Source organism: Hermetia illucens, chromosome 4 (genome assembly GCF_905115235.1).
Source record: "Hermetia illucens chromosome 4, iHerIll2.2.curated.20191125, whole genome shotgun sequence".
In the NCBI taxonomy this organism is placed as follows: domain Eukaryota; kingdom Metazoa; phylum Arthropoda; class Insecta; order Diptera; family Stratiomyidae; genus Hermetia; species Hermetia illucens.
Window position 1 is genome coordinate 35,257,087 of NC_051852.1, and position 16,746 is coordinate 35,273,832.

Below are 16,746 nucleotides of genomic sequence, written 5' to 3' on the forward strand. Positions count from 1 at the left end.
ATGACGGCACGGCGAGGACGGAAACAAAATGGCTACTCTGGCAGGTTTGTTGTTTTATAGGACATTGTTTTATGGCAACGGAATTCGGATTGGCGAAAGAGAACCTCAATGGCGGTTGTTGAACGTTGGTTAAAGTAAAGTTTTTTCGGGGATCGTATCAGCTGGTGGATTTAGAGACTTTATGCTTATTTCATGAAAATGTGCATTAAAGTTACTTTACATTTTTTTCAACAAACATTGGCATACTGATTAATGCACTATTATTTCAATTAATCTTGAATTTGAAAATTATCTAAAGTTGGACGTGATCATCGTCGCCATCTACATGCAAGTTAAATGCAGGAATGATATATGCATATGTGGTAAGTCAATACATTTTTTCTTAACCAAAAGAAGATTACTTTATTGTTTCATGTTTAACGATGTCTATAATCAATTTATGTTGGGAAAAAGATAAAATCTATGCCGAAACCACCTAAAACCACTCGTTTGCGTTACTGCGGAACAATTAGTTCCAACAAGACATAACACATTCCCGTCTTCTTTTTCTTAATGCTACATTCATATTTTTTGGTGCACGTTGATATAAAAATCTTAAAGAGACAAATCCACTCCAGCTCTTTGCGCCTGAGTTAAGACGGAGGCCTGCGGGATTCGCACACTAAAAACCACCTGCGATATCTCCAACCTTAGCTTCACGGAATTATCATTTAAGTATTACTTCGCGGGGTGAGTATGCATTTAGACACTCGTGATTCTGGTACTTTTCGTCTCTTTACTTCTTTTAGCTGTTCATCCTATTTTTTTTAACAATTGAGGAGAAAAGTGTAAGCTAGTTCTTCTTGGACCTAAGCATCTACGCAATTATATTCTCTGGACTCATGTACCTTCCGAGGACTTGGTTCAGATTTCCAGCAACTACCGTGCCCTGTTTGTAGCATCAAAACGGGGCACCAAAGCGCTAATTGGGCTCCTTGGAGGGGCCACTGATACCTACCCTACAGTGCCCTGTGGGGAGCTGGATAATGCGGTAATTGGTTTCTGGGTGTCTCCAGTCAAACCTTTCCGTAATTATGAATGAGCTTATGTATCCACCGACGACTTCGACAGATACCAATGAAGATCTTTGACCTTACCGCACTTCTTTGTTCTGCATACAACTCCATGCGTCGGTACTGAGTACAGGCTCGGCATACGTGCCAGGCACCCGAATTGTATACCGCAATTCCATGCTTGAGTCAACAAGCTGCAGTTCCCGCGTTATGGGCACAATCGCAGTCACTATGGAACTACCACAAGGAGGGCGACCGCAAATAAGCTGGCCGAAAACACACCACCTGGAATTCTGCTGAGACATACGCCCTTGGAAGGCATTATGCCAGATAACCTTTGATGAGGCTTCGTGGCCGAAGCCACTTCAGATGAGTACCGTGCAGACTCGGGTCTAATCGCGCTAATAGACCTCAGATAATTCGCCTACTGCAAAACCACCAGCAAGTCAATGTGAATACAAGGCTTCCCGATGCCAATATTTGTATGTTCTTCTTTGGCCATTTGGTATTGACAGGGTTCCTGCCCCATCTGGTTCCTCGACTCGCCTGAGGCCAGGACCGTCGTCATCTAAATGATTCCAGCCCTACCCCTAGAACTAAAAAGCCATCATTTGTAAACCGGTTTGCAAGCGCCTCTGCTCGCGTGGGTGATGCGTAAAGCAGAATGGATCGCACCATTCCGGCTAGCGACAATTTATGACATTGTTTCGGCATGTCCACATTAGGCAACTTTTCTGCAAGTGCGTCGGTGGCACTAGCTGCCGTTTGACATGCAAACTCTAGGTGCTCCCTAAAGCTGAATTCCCATAAATCATATTTGTAAGCCAGCTTAGAGATAACCCTATCTCTAAAACTTCTAGCTTGGCAGTATATTTGTTTCTATGGTTCATTATTGAAACCGCTTCTGTTACCTCATCCACAAGGACCAACCTGGCAGTTTCCAATTAAGTCTTTATCACTCTTACCGTCTGCTTTGCTGCAACAACTGCCATGTCATCAGCACAGTCAACAACCGTGTCTGTTGTAGCCTCTGGGGCGGGAAGCACAAGCACTCCCTTACACATGACATTTCACAACAGGGGACCAAGTTCTGAGTCCTGTGGTTCCCCCGCAGTGATGATGTACTTTTTGGGGAAAGAGAGCCTTTTCTTTCAGGTAATTCTCAATCAGCCTAGTTAAATATTCAGGAACAATCATATCAGCCAATGCGCCTCTGATTCGGCTCCTCTTTACAGAGTTGAATGCATTCCAGTGCCAATACGGCGCAACATCCACCAGAATTTACTGCGACTTTTCCCAGGCTGTCCACCCTGCTTATTGTATCCATGTAAGAGTGGCGTGTCGAAACCCATACTCTTTCTTTGAGGAACGTCTCGAAAGTGTTGGCGAAAAGGTCGGGCCTAGTTCTGACTGCCAGCTTCAAAGCTCTGTTAAGGATGTCATCCAAACCTCTGGCCCCAATGTCACCGATGCTGCCACTAATTTTTCGAAGCTACGCTGTGAAGGTATCACCCACTCATTGACCTGGGCCACCGTTTACCTTCCGTTGTTTTGGTGATGAGGATATACAGTGGCCACAATTAATTTCAGCAGGCGCGGGCAAGTCATATGGAGGTTATTTTCGCAGTCTTTTTATTATCTCCCTTCTTTCGATGCTTTGAACATTAATGCAGATAGGGAGAGTACGATGTCCCGACAGACTGAGAACCTTGGTTTTGTGGGTGTTCATGTTCAGTACAACTCTACTTGCCTCTCTTTCCAAATCCAGAACCATTTGGCCAATTGGAAGTATTTGAGAAAAGAAATCATCGTCCATTGAACTCCTTCAAGTTCTCTCAAGGCAGCATAAAGAACATCACCGATAGAAAAAGAAATAGTATCGGTGACAAGATAGAACCCAGGCTTTGAACTTCAAGTTCCTCTGAGATTTTCTATTGATGTAGCATGTCACATTTTGCGCCATCATATGTGACTCTGATAATAGCTATTATTTTCTCCGGAATACCCCTCCTGCGTAGAGCACGCCCGATACACTCCTTGTCCACGTTGTCGAATTTTTTTTCGAAATTGGTAAAGAACAGGTGAAGCGAGGATCTAAATTCCGTGTATTATTCCAAAATGATCCGTAGGGATGTTAATGTGGCCAATGCAGTTGGATTCCGAGTGGAAACCAGCCTGCTTTCTGTCGATCAAGCTTTCGAGATGTTCTTTGTTGAGTCCCAGAATTATTGTAACTATTATCTTTGCGACGGCAGAGAGCACGCAGATACCTCTCCAATTATCACATTCAAAATGGGTATCCTTCTTTAGAATCTTAAAAATCGCCCCCTTGTTCCACTCTCTGAGAAAGGTCTTGCAGAAGCAGCAGATCTGCCTTAACAGTGCGTATCCGGATGTTATGGTGAGTAGAAATTTCATCCACAGGATGAGTGCGATTCCGCATTCAACCAGACCTTGCGACTCCCCTTGAGGACGTGACGGGCAAACTGTGTAGCACCCGAGAAAAGAGTATTTTGAAGGCGGCCTAGTACTCATCGATATTCTTAAGGGGGCCATAGCCATAGCTCTTTGTCATTAGGTCAGTCTCTACCCGAGGCGTTGCTCACGTTTCTGTTGCAAAAAAGTTTCAAAATTTGCAGGTATTGAGCATTGCTCTTAAGTTGTAAGAATCAGTAGGACCGACCTCATAGACCTGAACCTGGTCGTAACAAGAACTGAGCCGTCACAAAGGCAGTGCCTAAGTGTTTCTCTCTTCTATCCCCAAATTCATCAATACGAATTGCCGGGTATGCCGAATTTTGGATCATCTTCCCTTATAGGCCAGTGCCTTGTGCAGACCGCAATAATCCACTTTATATTTTCAGTCACCTGGCTCAAAAGCTTTCACGATCGGGTCTCGTTATTAAAAGACCAAATCCCCCTTAACTTGGCGCAGGTGGTAAGTAATATGAATAAATTCCGCCGAATGTGCCTACCGAGGGATTGTCAAGACCACAGCCCCACCTGGCCAGCCCATCACCCCGCTCATTCCCCTCTTTGTTCGTATGACCGGGAACCCAGCGGAGGGTGACTTTGAGCATGCTGCTCGGACTGTTCAGCCTGCCTAACCAACCTGGAAAATGCCATCATGGAGTACCAAGCCATAATGATCGCCTGGCTGCCGGCCAGAATGACTATGATACGCTTGGAACTCGGATCCAAGCATCGACGAAGACGTTTTAAAACCAGTGTGAAAAGTTATGTTTCAAAAACCCATTCTGATTTCCCGAAAAATGACAAGTGTCATCCTAACTTTTTCCTCGGAAATATAAACCACTGAGCGCCTTCACATTGTAATCCAAACCTCAACAAACCATCGCAAATTCAAACGTGTGGATAGAGTGCTGGCTTGGCTTGTGTAGGTTTACAAGCGTTTGGACAAATCAAAAGGAATTTCCTGCCTGTTCAGAAAACACTGACGCACTTGCAAACGTGTGGATGGAGTTGTGTCGGCGGCCAAACATTTGTGGATGCTTCATGTTCAGGACCTCTGTTGACTGCAGTTATTGTGGCATCCATTTCCCCCTTATAGGTGTTGCGGAGGGCTGTGTTTTGGATAGTTTCAGTGTTAACTCTCACCTGATTGTCTGAGGGGATTCCAGGCGGTGTTGTTATTCGAGCCCGAAGCACCATGCCAAAGAAATAGTAATCCGACTCTATATGTTCTGACATTCATCAAGGCTGAAAGGTGGCGGCGTTCAATGAACACGTGGTCAATTTTGACGAGAGTGGTCCTTCCCAGAGAGGCACATGCTTGTTTGTGGATTGCTTTCCGCGCAAACCAGGTGCTTTCAACAACCATTTCCTGCGACACTGGTAATTGAATAATCAGCAATCCGTTATAATTGTTATCCTTATGTAAGCTATGGGAGCCAACGTATCGGCTGAATACGGGCGCCGTTCCTACTTGACTGTTAGAATTTCTAAGTATGATTTTGATATCACCTGAAGCAGGCTTCGAGGGTTCGTTTTATTGCATCGTAGAAGTTATCCTTTTCCGACTCTTTCTTCTGTAGACGCGTTTATATGTTTAAATTTCCCTCGCAAACGCAGATTGTATAGCCGTTCACTTATGTTTTCAAAGCCGATAACAGCAGGTTTAATTTTTTGGCTAACAAGGAAGCCATATGGCTCACCAGATGGCCACTATAATAGATAGTCTAGTGGCACTTTCCAGGGCACCGGTCCCTGCACAGCATCACTCTTGTATCGCTATTACATCAGCCTTAAACTGAGATAGGGTATTGGCTAGCTGTTGGGCAGCGTTCGATCTGTACAGGGAGTGCACGTTCCATGAGAAAATGCGCAAATCTTTAGTCCGTTTTCGTTTCCGGGTTTGTCCTTGTAAAATCCAGTCCGAGGCTCCTTTTGTGTCTTCATAACTTCCGCTTTCCGTGTAGGGTTGTCAGCCCTACCCAACCCTCAACTTGGAGGACCAGTTGGCGCAATTTGTTCCGATTTTAGGCGCGGGAGACTCACTTTCATCCTTCAGCGTCTGCAGCGATCACCACGTGGGGGTGGAGATTGAGTTTGGTAGTATAGCTGTTGTTGTTGGTTCATCAGACGATTCCCAGGTTTTATGCTCCACCGTGGGTACCAATCTACGTTTTGTCCTGGGACCTATACTATCCTTTGACCACCAGTTGGAATGGTAGTGTCGAAATTTACAATTAACTATCTGACGATGATCGATGCCGGAATGAATTTTACCGATCATTTGGATTATGCAAAGGTGACCGCGACCAGGGCTAGCTCATGTTTGGGAATAATAATGCCCAATATCAGAGGCCCGACATGCAACTTCAGATCCAGAACAGAAGCTAGCCTGCCCTACATCAGTTGAGCTTTCGAAATGTTTGTTCAGGCGTTCGACGTTATGTTATCATTATCTTTGCAATTTCACCTACTCCTTGGCAAGTCTTTCAATCCCCTTAGAGGTCAAGATGAATTGTTAAACAGATATATTCCATATAACATCCGTATCCATATTTTACTCCGGAGGTACCCTGTGACACTATATTATATGTGAAATGATGAAAAATCTAAGAAAAGAATCTTTTTCACATTTGAGTTTCATCGTGCATGAGAAATCTATCGTTAACAACCTTAATCTGACCACCATCAGGGCTATGACTTTCATTTTCATGATAGGCTATGCTTCTGCTTCCCGGGTCATATATTAGATAGACCGTTACCGCTTTTCTTGTGGTACCAAAGTTCAAGTACTTCATCTTCTGGACATGTCATATCCTCAAAGTAATTTTCCTTCTTTCCTACTTCTAGATGAAAGCTGGATCGGAATAACGACCCGTATTGAAATAGAGTTCACCATTCCTATAAACGTAAATAGCCTTAGTATATAAGCGACGATGTATAAGTACCAAGTGTTGATCTCTTCCAAGATTAATATAAGCATCTTTATTGCGTGTACTCAGAAAATAACCCTTACAGCTCGGAGATCTTTGCGCACGAATTGAAATCTAATTGACCTTTTACAATGATTTACCGACGTTTAGGACGAAAGTACGTTGCAACACCTTTACTCATAGTGAAGAGCTGTTTGCCGTTCGATGGTCATTGACAAAACGGCGCTATCTTCTTAGATAAGAATTTAGTTTATCATCATCAACGGCGCAACAACCGGTATCCGGTCTGGGCCTGCCTTAATAAGGAACTCCAGACCTCCTGGTTTTGCTGTTTGGCGTCCTGACCTACACCATCGTTCCATCTCAGGCAGGCTCTGCCTCGTCATCTTTTCCTACCATAGATATTGCCCTTATAGACTTTCCGGGCTGGATCATCCTCATCCATACGGATTAAGTGACCCGCTCACCGTAACCTGTTGAGCCGGATTTTATCTACAACCGAACGGTCATGGTATCGCTCATAGATTTCGTAATTGTGTAGGCTACGGAATCGTCCATCCTCATGTAAGGGGCCAAAAATTCTTCGGAGGATTCTTCTCTCGAACGCGGCCAAGAGTTCGCAATTTTTCTTGCTAAGAACCCAAGTTTCCGAGGAATACATGAGGACTGGCAAGATCATAGTCTTGTACAGTAAGAGCTTTGATCCTATGGTGAGACATTTCGACAACAACCGTGCGCGGATTTCATCATCGCAGTTGTTATCGGTTGTGATTTTCGAGCCTAGATAGGAGAAATTGTCAACGGTCTCAAAGTTGTATTCTCCTATCCTTATTCTTCCTGTTTGACCATTTCGATTTGATGTTGTTGGTTGATTCGTCTTCGGTGCTGACGTTACCACCATATATTTTGTCTTGCCTTCATTGATGTGCAGCCCAAGATCTCGTGCCGCCTGCTCGATTTGGATGAAGGCAGTTTGTACGTCTCGGGTGGTTCTTCCCATGATGTCGATATCGTCAGCAAAGGCCAGTAGTTGGGTGGACTTGAAGAGGATCGTACCTCTTGCGTTTACCTCAGCATCACGGATCACTTTCTCGAGGGCCAGGTTAAAGAGGACGCATGATAGGGCATCCCCTTGCCGTAGACCGTTGTTGATGTCGAATGGTGTTGAGAGTGATCCTGCTGCTTTTAGCTAGCCTCGCATATTGGTCAGGGTCAGCCTAGTCAGTCTTATTAATTTCGTCGGGATACCGAATTCTCTCATGGCCTTGTACAGTTTTACTCTGGCTATGCTATCATAGGCGGCTTTAAAGTCGATGAACAGATGGTGCAACTGTTGTCCATATTCCAACAGTGTTTTCATCGCTTGCCGCAGAGAGAAAATCTTATCTGTTGCTGATTTGCCTGGAGTGAAGCCTCTTTGGTATGGGCCAATGATATTCTGGGCGTATGGGGCTATCCAGCCTAGCAAGATAGCGGAGAATATCTTATAGATGGTACTCAGTAACGTGATACCTCTATAATTGCTAATCCGTGAATATTTTTGTCATTTATCATTGGGCACGAACGCACTCCAAAAACAAATATTTATTCTTATATATAGGCGCAAGCCACATCTAATCTAATTTGACCACCAGGATCTATATACATACATATGTACGTATTTTTATGTCTTCTATAAATTGCGTATTCTTTAACTCCCATTTTCTTCCATTTGATTCACGAACTTACCTCTACGTTTACATGCACCATACTTTCAATTTATAGAGCATCAGGTGTACCATTATCTCCGAATCCTGGAAAATGAGCCAGAAGCTCCAGCACCAACTGATGCTACCCTCCCCATTCAGTATCCAAATTAAACACTGGCCAAGTTGGAAAGAAGAGCTTTATTCACTAGACGTAAACACAAAACAAAAAACGTTTTCCAACAAAAATATCACACTTATGCTTCTTAGTCAAACTGGAAAAGGATTATAAATCTTCCACAGCGTCCACCAATGCTATTATAAATTATGTTTCGAGCACGTGATTCAAGTAGGCAATATAGCAGATAGCGAGCTTCAAGATTTCAATTTTCGATAGTTTCTTATCAGGCGGAAGAGTCGGTAGTAATTTCCTTAGTTCCGAGAATGCAACATTAAATGCCTCGACTCGAATCCTTTCGCGGGTCGCATGTGCTGTTCGATATTTAAGGGTAGCACGCCGTCGTCGTCTTCGTTCCTCACGTGACAATCCCACCAAGTCTGATGGATCCAAATTGGTAATGGGAAGGGTCCTTCGTCGTGGTGTGGCTGATGCAGGAGGCGGCGGTATATTCTCGCATGCAAAAGAGCTATGAATGAAGTCGCGACCCAAGGATGTACTTTCGTTTGGAATCATATGTTCGATGTCGTAGACCATAATGATTACTTTGCTGGAGACATGAAAGTAGATGAGAAGATTTCTATGAGTTTCTTCAAAATCACATGGTGTAAAAGGAAATCCCACATCTATATTTTTCCTATTTCCCTTATTATATCATTCAACAACCCTTTAACGCCTCTAAATATTTGGCATACGCTTCCCTGGTTAAATACTATAATTAAATTGTGCGTTGGCCACAAAATCATGTTTTCATAGATGCGTTGACGAAATATTATTTAGGAGAGCACCACCCTTTATAGAAAAGAAAATGAAAAGGGTAAATCACGTTTTTCTATAAATGGGTAGGCAGGGGTGAAATGTGTGGTGCAAAGCATGCTTGTACAGTATATTTGGAAATGTCTATCTGCAACGAGGACAATATTGCCAAGAGACTGAAGTCAATATTTGGAGCACATTTTGTTATTCTAGGACTTGCGGGTATTTTTCGTTTCTATCAAGTTATCTTTTCGATAAGCAATAAAATCAAATATTTATAGAATAATTTTGATGTTGAGTAGAATTATGCATTTCATGTTTCTGTTCTGGAATATATCAAGGCTTCTTGGAGTTATTTGCAATAAAATAAAGAAAAGACATTTCGGTAAATAGCTCGATCTATTCGAAAAGAGAGCAAAGAATTAAATTGAAGATATTCGGATATCCGGATGTCTGGAGATTTTAATCCTTCTAAAAACTGCAGGACCCTTAGATCTAGATCAGTTGCGTTACAAGGTCTGTCTTGATTCTTTCAACTAGAAACAAGATTTTTAAACCGAAGATATATGAAATGATAAATCAAAAAATTTCTACAGGGTAAAATGCTTGATTTTTACAAAAAAAAAAAAATCAAAGGTTATTTAATCGTGGGTGATACCAACTATTTTCGATAAATAAATGTAACTGTTATTTGCGGAGCACTTAGCAACAGACGGAAGTTCAGATCTCATTGGCGGGAGAGGGGTTTGTATCACATGCTGGATGTCGGATATCGGTCAAATCAACAATAAATGAGTGCTCTATTTAAATCAGCGTAATCATCTCGAGCTCTGGTACAACTAGAACTGTAACCAACTCAAAATTGGAGAACGCAAAAAACAGAACTTTTACCAATGGTTCCAGTCAAAAGCCAAACACCGAATATAGGATGAAGCAACTTTTAGGCAAAGCTAGAATGTAGAAATGAATAGCGCTCGTTCGACAGAAAAGCAAAGTGATGAGGCTTTACCCCATAAATTTCAACTTCCATCGAACGAGCTATCGTTTTACATATTAGGATTAAGCGATTGAGATCACTATCTTGAGACAGCTTAGTTTCACGTTTAGACTCAGGCGAAATGTTTAACAATTAATTTTCTGGCGAAAAGATACGTTTCGCGTGGAAGGCGTTAGGCTCCAAGTACTCAGACCTTTGTTAGGCCCATTATATGGTACTATCCCCGGACTTCGTCTATTCAATGGCCTCCCACCTACGGCATTCGCAGGCTTTCATGAATCTTAGAACATTCTCCAGCTACAGAATCTTCGACTGAGGTCTGACGAGCTCGGGCACCTGCATATGAAGTGCAGGGACGTCACTCCTATCTTCTCATATTGACTGCATATAGCGGAGACAACTACTGCATTTTTTCATTTGTTAGTTTAAGGAGCAGTGTCCCGCTAAAGGCCCTACTAGGGTTTTCATATCCTCCTTCTTGAGAGGTACCAAAAGTGCTGCTCTACCGGCCTCGGATTCTTTAACAGAGATTTTTGCCTGCCGGCAGAAGTTCAAATTTCATAATTTGACTGCGTGAAACTTGATAGTGAATGGTTAGAAGCCAAAACCTGGTCTGGCCCCATCATTATGGATCCAGAACTTTGGTGAGCCAGTCTGTCAGCTTCCTCATTACCAGCGATATTTGAGTGCTTTGGCGCCCACATCAAGAGTGTTTCGTTCAGTCGGTTAAGTTTCAGCAGCACTTGTTGACAACTCCATACCCTTTTTTACCTTTCGTTAGAGTCACTGTTTTAGGACAAGTTCAAAATTTTAGGGAAGGTTACGAGTTGAGTTGAATAGGAGGCATTTTAAAAGGGCCGCAGTAAATCCTCAGAGTAAATTCTTGAGTTATTTTGGAGATTTGGAAAATTTTAGAAAGGTCTGACTGGAACACTCCGCTAGAAGAAATAGAGGAAAAAGTTGATGGTCTGCTAACTACACTTCCTTAACAAGCAAAGACGCAATGATGCTGTGCTATCATTGATTTCAGCGTTGTGCTCTTCTCTTCGCTTTTCTCTCGTGCTCTCCTTAGCCTCCTCCTACTCAATGACACTATGTCGATGTTTAATCCTTTCATGGTTTTTATAAGTTTCAACGAAGCCGCAGAATATGTGTCCCCTATTCTTCTTTTCCCTTCCAAGTTATTAACGAGAAGGATGTCATTGTCCGCATTTCTTGCCGTTGCGCATTTTTCCACATGAGTCTTTCAATAATCGACTGTTGGAAGCTGTTCTTCACTGCGGTGTCGATTATATACTCCTTCCCTAAATCTTTCAGTAATGAGGGGCACGGTGAACAATCGGTGGATCATAGCATAGAAATGGGCCATTTTATGTGAATGGGAGTGGTTCGAATTATCTGGTATTGTTCGCAGCGTTTATATAGGCTTTCTGTAGGTATCGGAAGAGATCCTCTTTCCCGCAAATTTCATGAGCAAACCTGTTTCTCTTTTCCACGCAAAGGATAGGAGATTTTTATTTAGCATCCACTCTCCCAGATGCAGAAGCGCCTCTTTCACTGGGACTACCTATATATATGGTGGTGCTGAAGACGCATTGTGACGCAAAGCATCCGGCTGAGGCAAATCCGAAAATCGAGCAACTAACGACATACGAGAGTGACGAAAGTGAAATTACTGGTTGGAAGTAGTAGAATGTCGGGTTGCGGGAACCACATTTGTAGATATAGTCAAGTAACACATTCAAAATTAAGCGAGTTTTATCATCTCATGTAGCGGCTTATCAACTGACTATCATCTATTGCGATGCCAATACTAGCATTTAATTACTTTTAGAGGTTGTGACCCTTACAATTTCACGTCTGGCTCTTGAAAATCAGTCACTACTTATAAATTTGTTTAGCCTCTTGTTGAATTGTATTATATATACTTGGCCGTCGAGCGGAGAAGTGACTTCACAATGCACTTTAAGTATATGGAGCAACTGCACTAGCTGCGGAGGTTTTACCAACAAGTCAGCAGGATGAAGCCAACTTGATGCCCATCCTGTCGAGATAAAGAGCGAAATCTAATTGGTGACCGTATGTCACGATATTGACATTATGGGAAGACCAACCCGGGATGTACAATTTACCTTCATCGAGACCGAGCAGGCGGCGCGATATCCCGGGCTGGCACATTAATGAATGCAAGATAAAGTGCATGGTGCAACGTCAGCACTAGAAACCAAAGAAGGAGCAGCATCAAATGGCAGTTGTCAAATGAGAACAATAAAGATAGGAGACTATCTAAGGTCGAAAGTCAGAAGCGATATCAGCTGCGATGATGAAATCCGCGTACGGGTGTTGGTAGCCAACAGATCCTATTTTAGTTTATAAAAACTGTTACGCTCGAAACGTCTCACCGTAGGATCAAAACTCTTACTGCACAAAGAAATGATGTTGGCAATCACCATGAATTCCTCGGACACTTGGGGTTTTTACCAAAAAAAAAACTGCGCACTCTTGGCCGTGTTCGAGAGAAGAATCTTCTGAAGAATTTTTGGCCCCATGCATGAAGATGAACGATTCCGTAGCCTACATAACGACGAAATCTATGGGTGATACCATGACCGTCTGGTTGTTGATAAAATCCGGCTTACTTTATACGTATTGGTGAGGATAATCTAGCCCGGAAAGTCTATACGGGTAATATCTGTGGTACAAAACAAAGATGTGGCAGACCTTACTTCAGATGGAGCGATGACGTAGGATAGGACGCCAGAGAGTTTCTAGAGATATCGAATTAGCGGTTCTCGGTGAAAAACCGGAATACCTGGAGTTCTTTACTAAGGCAGGCTTAGAACGGATACTGGTTTTTACGACATTGGTGATATTTTACCACACTTTCAATAAAAGCCTTCTTCATGGGGCACCATTCCTTTTTGTAGTTCCTCACCAAGCGCTTCTTTAGGAAACTCAAACAAATTAAAACTACATAGTTAACGGTGGCAACCGAATGGTGGATTTTGAAGGTCAGTGTGTGTCTTGTGCGTTATATCACAAGACCAAACATGAGAGAATGGTACTTCCCCGTTCGGAGTGTACGTACTTCAAACCTCATCACAACAGATATAATATCTAGTAGACTGGGTTTATTGCTCAGCAATCATATAATAAAGAAAGTTCAAGAAGAACACTCCTTAAAGGCTCCAAAGATCTATACCATGTCATTCATAGATTATAAACAAATTCGGTTTGATTCGGTTTCGGTTCGTCTCGTCTCCACTCTATATTAACCTTGCCTAATTTGGGATTTGCGATGAAGCGAACTTTCATTCTGCACCACTATTTCCTGCGAAATTGCCTTCCTTTTGAAAGAAATGCGGAAGCGTTTAAAAAATTTGACCACTAGCCTTTCTCTAATCCCTCCTTAGCAAAACACCGTGCTGACACTTCTCGCAGTAGAATTTTATTTCGAATGATGAAAACTATATTTCTAACACGAACTTTTAATCCCTAATATTCTTGAAATTAAGTCTAATCTCAATAAGATTTCGAATACTTGTAATGCCTTCTGTACTCTGGGTTCCACGCCATGTTGGGTTGGAACGAAATGGGGCAGTAGACAAACTAGCCACGAAGGGGCCAAAACATTTCTGTAGAATCGGAAACAGGTTCCTGGCTATGACAATCAAAAATGAAGAGGGACGACTGAGGGAACTATACTCGGCGAGTTTACCACGAATGGAGCTGTCCAGGGTGCTTATGGGAGGAAATAAACCCAAACGCACAAAGAACTGCTTAAAGCTCCGGATTATAGTGGAAATACTCACTGGTCACTGCCGAATAAACTATTACCTGGTGAAGCTGCAGGTTGTATGCAGAGTGTGTCGAAACCTCCATACACGTTCTGGGACAGTATCCGACACTTGTGTAAAGTAGGTCGAGGCACCTGGAAGAATTTAATGCCAAATGCCAGTTAAATACTTGAAGTAGGGAATATATTAAAATTTCTGACGGTTAAAGTCTTGCATGAAATACACTTCTTTAAGGATACAATGCAACTTTCTTTAACAGAATAATGAAAGTGGAGCAGAACACTGCCTTTAAAGGAGAGCCTTAAGAATGGAGGAAAACTATTTGTTAAACATTTGTATCTTCATTATTAATGCAAGTATTCCCTTTCTTTCCCATAATATTATCGATTAGACGGTTGACTACAATCAACTTCCCTTTTCTTCGCTTTTTTTCACAATACCATATTTTTAATTTGCTTTTATTCACTACCACATTTTTTTCCCAAACTACATATTTATTTAATTCAAACATTAAGTTGAAATAGTTTATCTTAATACACGTTAACTGAGGGGGCTATATCTAAATTTAGAATTATCAAGGAAGTAGAAACCGGAAAATATCTCCATTGAATGCAGGTTCATAAAAAAATATACATATTTCCGCTTGACTTAAAGTTGGTTGTTTTAATTTTTATATCACTGCACTCCTAGCCTATTTCATATTTTGTGATCAATTTAATTCTTAAACTCCACTGACACTCACCACTTTCAAGGAAGGACAATTATCCGACCAAATTGGAAATTAATAAGAAAACCCGCTTCTTAGCACCAGAACTAAACGAACGAGCTGAGATGAATTGTTGAACTGTTATGATATCCAGGACCAGAGCATCCTTTTATCTTCCCATCACGGAAGCGAAATGGACCAATTGCATTCACAAGATGGAGTCAAGCACATTTTTTATGCGAGTCCTGCGCATTCCAATTGGTACCAGATGCTGTATGTGAATAGGAGCAGATTTCGCATTGATCCCGCCTCCTTTTTTCTATGGGGTTGAAAATCTATGCACGGATAAATGTGTACAGATAGAACATATGTATGCATTCATGGAGGTATATATAGAAAATTTAGGGTGCAGAAGAATGAATTGAGATCAATGAGGAATTCGAAGGATATTGAAGATTATAAGATTTGTTGCACTGTCTTGTATGTTGGTTTTTTTTATATCGCAACAATTTTTTTAGTCCTCTTCCTGAGTGTGTTTTTTTACAGCGGCAGTAAGCGCTTTATAAAATTAACAAGTTCAATTTACAAAACTTCCCCAACTCGATCCTTATTTTGTCGAAATGTTTTTATGTGCAATTTTGGAATGTTTTTCCATATATGTAATACCTTTCCTGATCCCTTGTGCACCAGGTTCCATGGACTGCTATAGTATTGACACACTGTTTCACAAAGTAGAAAAAGGACACCAAAGGTATCATAGATAAATAGTATCAGGGATAATAACAGCAGCGGTCAACAGTGACTTTGCCGGCATTGATTTGAAAGTGTTTCTAAACAATTTTGTGCTAGCAATTGGGAAATTACAAATGGTTTTTAATTAATGGAAAGCTCCAGAAAAGCTTCTCTTATGATTTCTTCTTTTCTTAGATTTTTGAGGAAATGTCGTTTTAAAAATTAGTGTGAATCTATCATCATATGACAATCCTATAGGTCCTGAAATCTTTCTACCATCGCTTTCATATATTCTCTGGGTTTCTCGCCGTATTTCCCCATAGTCCGCTTCTTGGCCACATACAGATCTTATAGATAAAACACATAAACAAAATTTTGTGTGGGAGTAGTGCTACCACAGAGCCACAAAGCCACTGTTTATTTAACCTAATTTTGTTCGCATCTTATAAATATAACGTTACTTCCGGTTATGATTTTAAATGTTATCTGAAGTCATTGAATAGATGGATGAACCCCCGCAATTAATTCCTTAATAGATTGGAAATACCTCCAAGTTCTTTGGTGATATGGTGAACGGTATTGTATACAAAATATACAAAAAGTAATCCTTACGATATTCGGTATTCTTCTCCTTAGAATTTATCCCTTCTATTTGGATTCGATTTTTCTTGTTGTAAAATTCTAGGTTTTTCAATTCTTCGCCAGATTTTTGTGGAGATTTATTCTTTGCGGATATATTCGAGCCGACGTCATATACGAGGCATTTTGTCGCCCAGGCTTTCTTTTAACTATTTGTATGATAACTACTGTTATCATGAGGTTCTCACCGCCTCTTCACCGAACTTGCCTGTACCATTGTAGTCCCTTTAAGTTTGTCAGTATCTCCACCAGTCAACTACCGCTCTACATTCAACATATAAGACTTCCGGACACAGCACAAACGGAAAACTCGACAGATGGCTGTCCACTACGGCCACTATGGCTATGGGCCATTATACTGCAGGCAAGTAGCGGCAAGCAATTATTCAATATGGCAGTTTTACTAACATAACCCAACTGCAGCAGTATGAGCGACATGGCAATCAGTCGTGGGTATTAGCTAGGCCAGGGTGGGGATCCTTGTGGCATAAATGAGGCGTAACATCGACCGGAGCATATACCTAGCCGGTAGCTCCCAGAAAACACAGCGTGCCTCGTTGTGCAAGAAGGGACCATGTGGCCTCTTTGCGAGCAACGAGGGCAGACATGGTCCTTAGCATGGTAGTCAGCCACCACATGAACTTTAGATACCTGAAGCAAGCAGGAAGTAGGTCATTCGACTGACTCTATAGCTAAATCATTGGACGTACACCCTTTCAAAGTTAGTCAAACTTATGCTCTCGATCAACCCAATAAATAAAATGAATTTTAAAGAAAAACTCGACTTTTCTCACCAGAA

General features: G+C 41.8%; 1 protein-coding gene across 1 annotated transcript; it reads right to left on the minus strand.

The window, feature by feature from the left end:
• Positions 1-8,324: 8,324 nt before the first annotated feature.
• Positions 8,325-14,750, minus strand: LOC119653630 (helix-loop-helix protein 1). The gene is made up of 2 exons (XM_038058406.1): positions 14,613-14,750; positions 8,325-8,870 (listed from the first exon to the last, which is right to left on the minus strand). The coding sequence occupies exon 2, from the start codon at positions 8,855-8,857 to the stop codon at positions 8,468-8,470; it is 390 nt and encodes a 129-aa protein (XP_037914334.1). The 5' UTR covers positions 8,858-8,870; positions 14,613-14,750; the 3' UTR covers positions 8,325-8,467.
• Between the last annotated feature and the right edge of the window lie 1,996 nt (positions 14,751-16,746).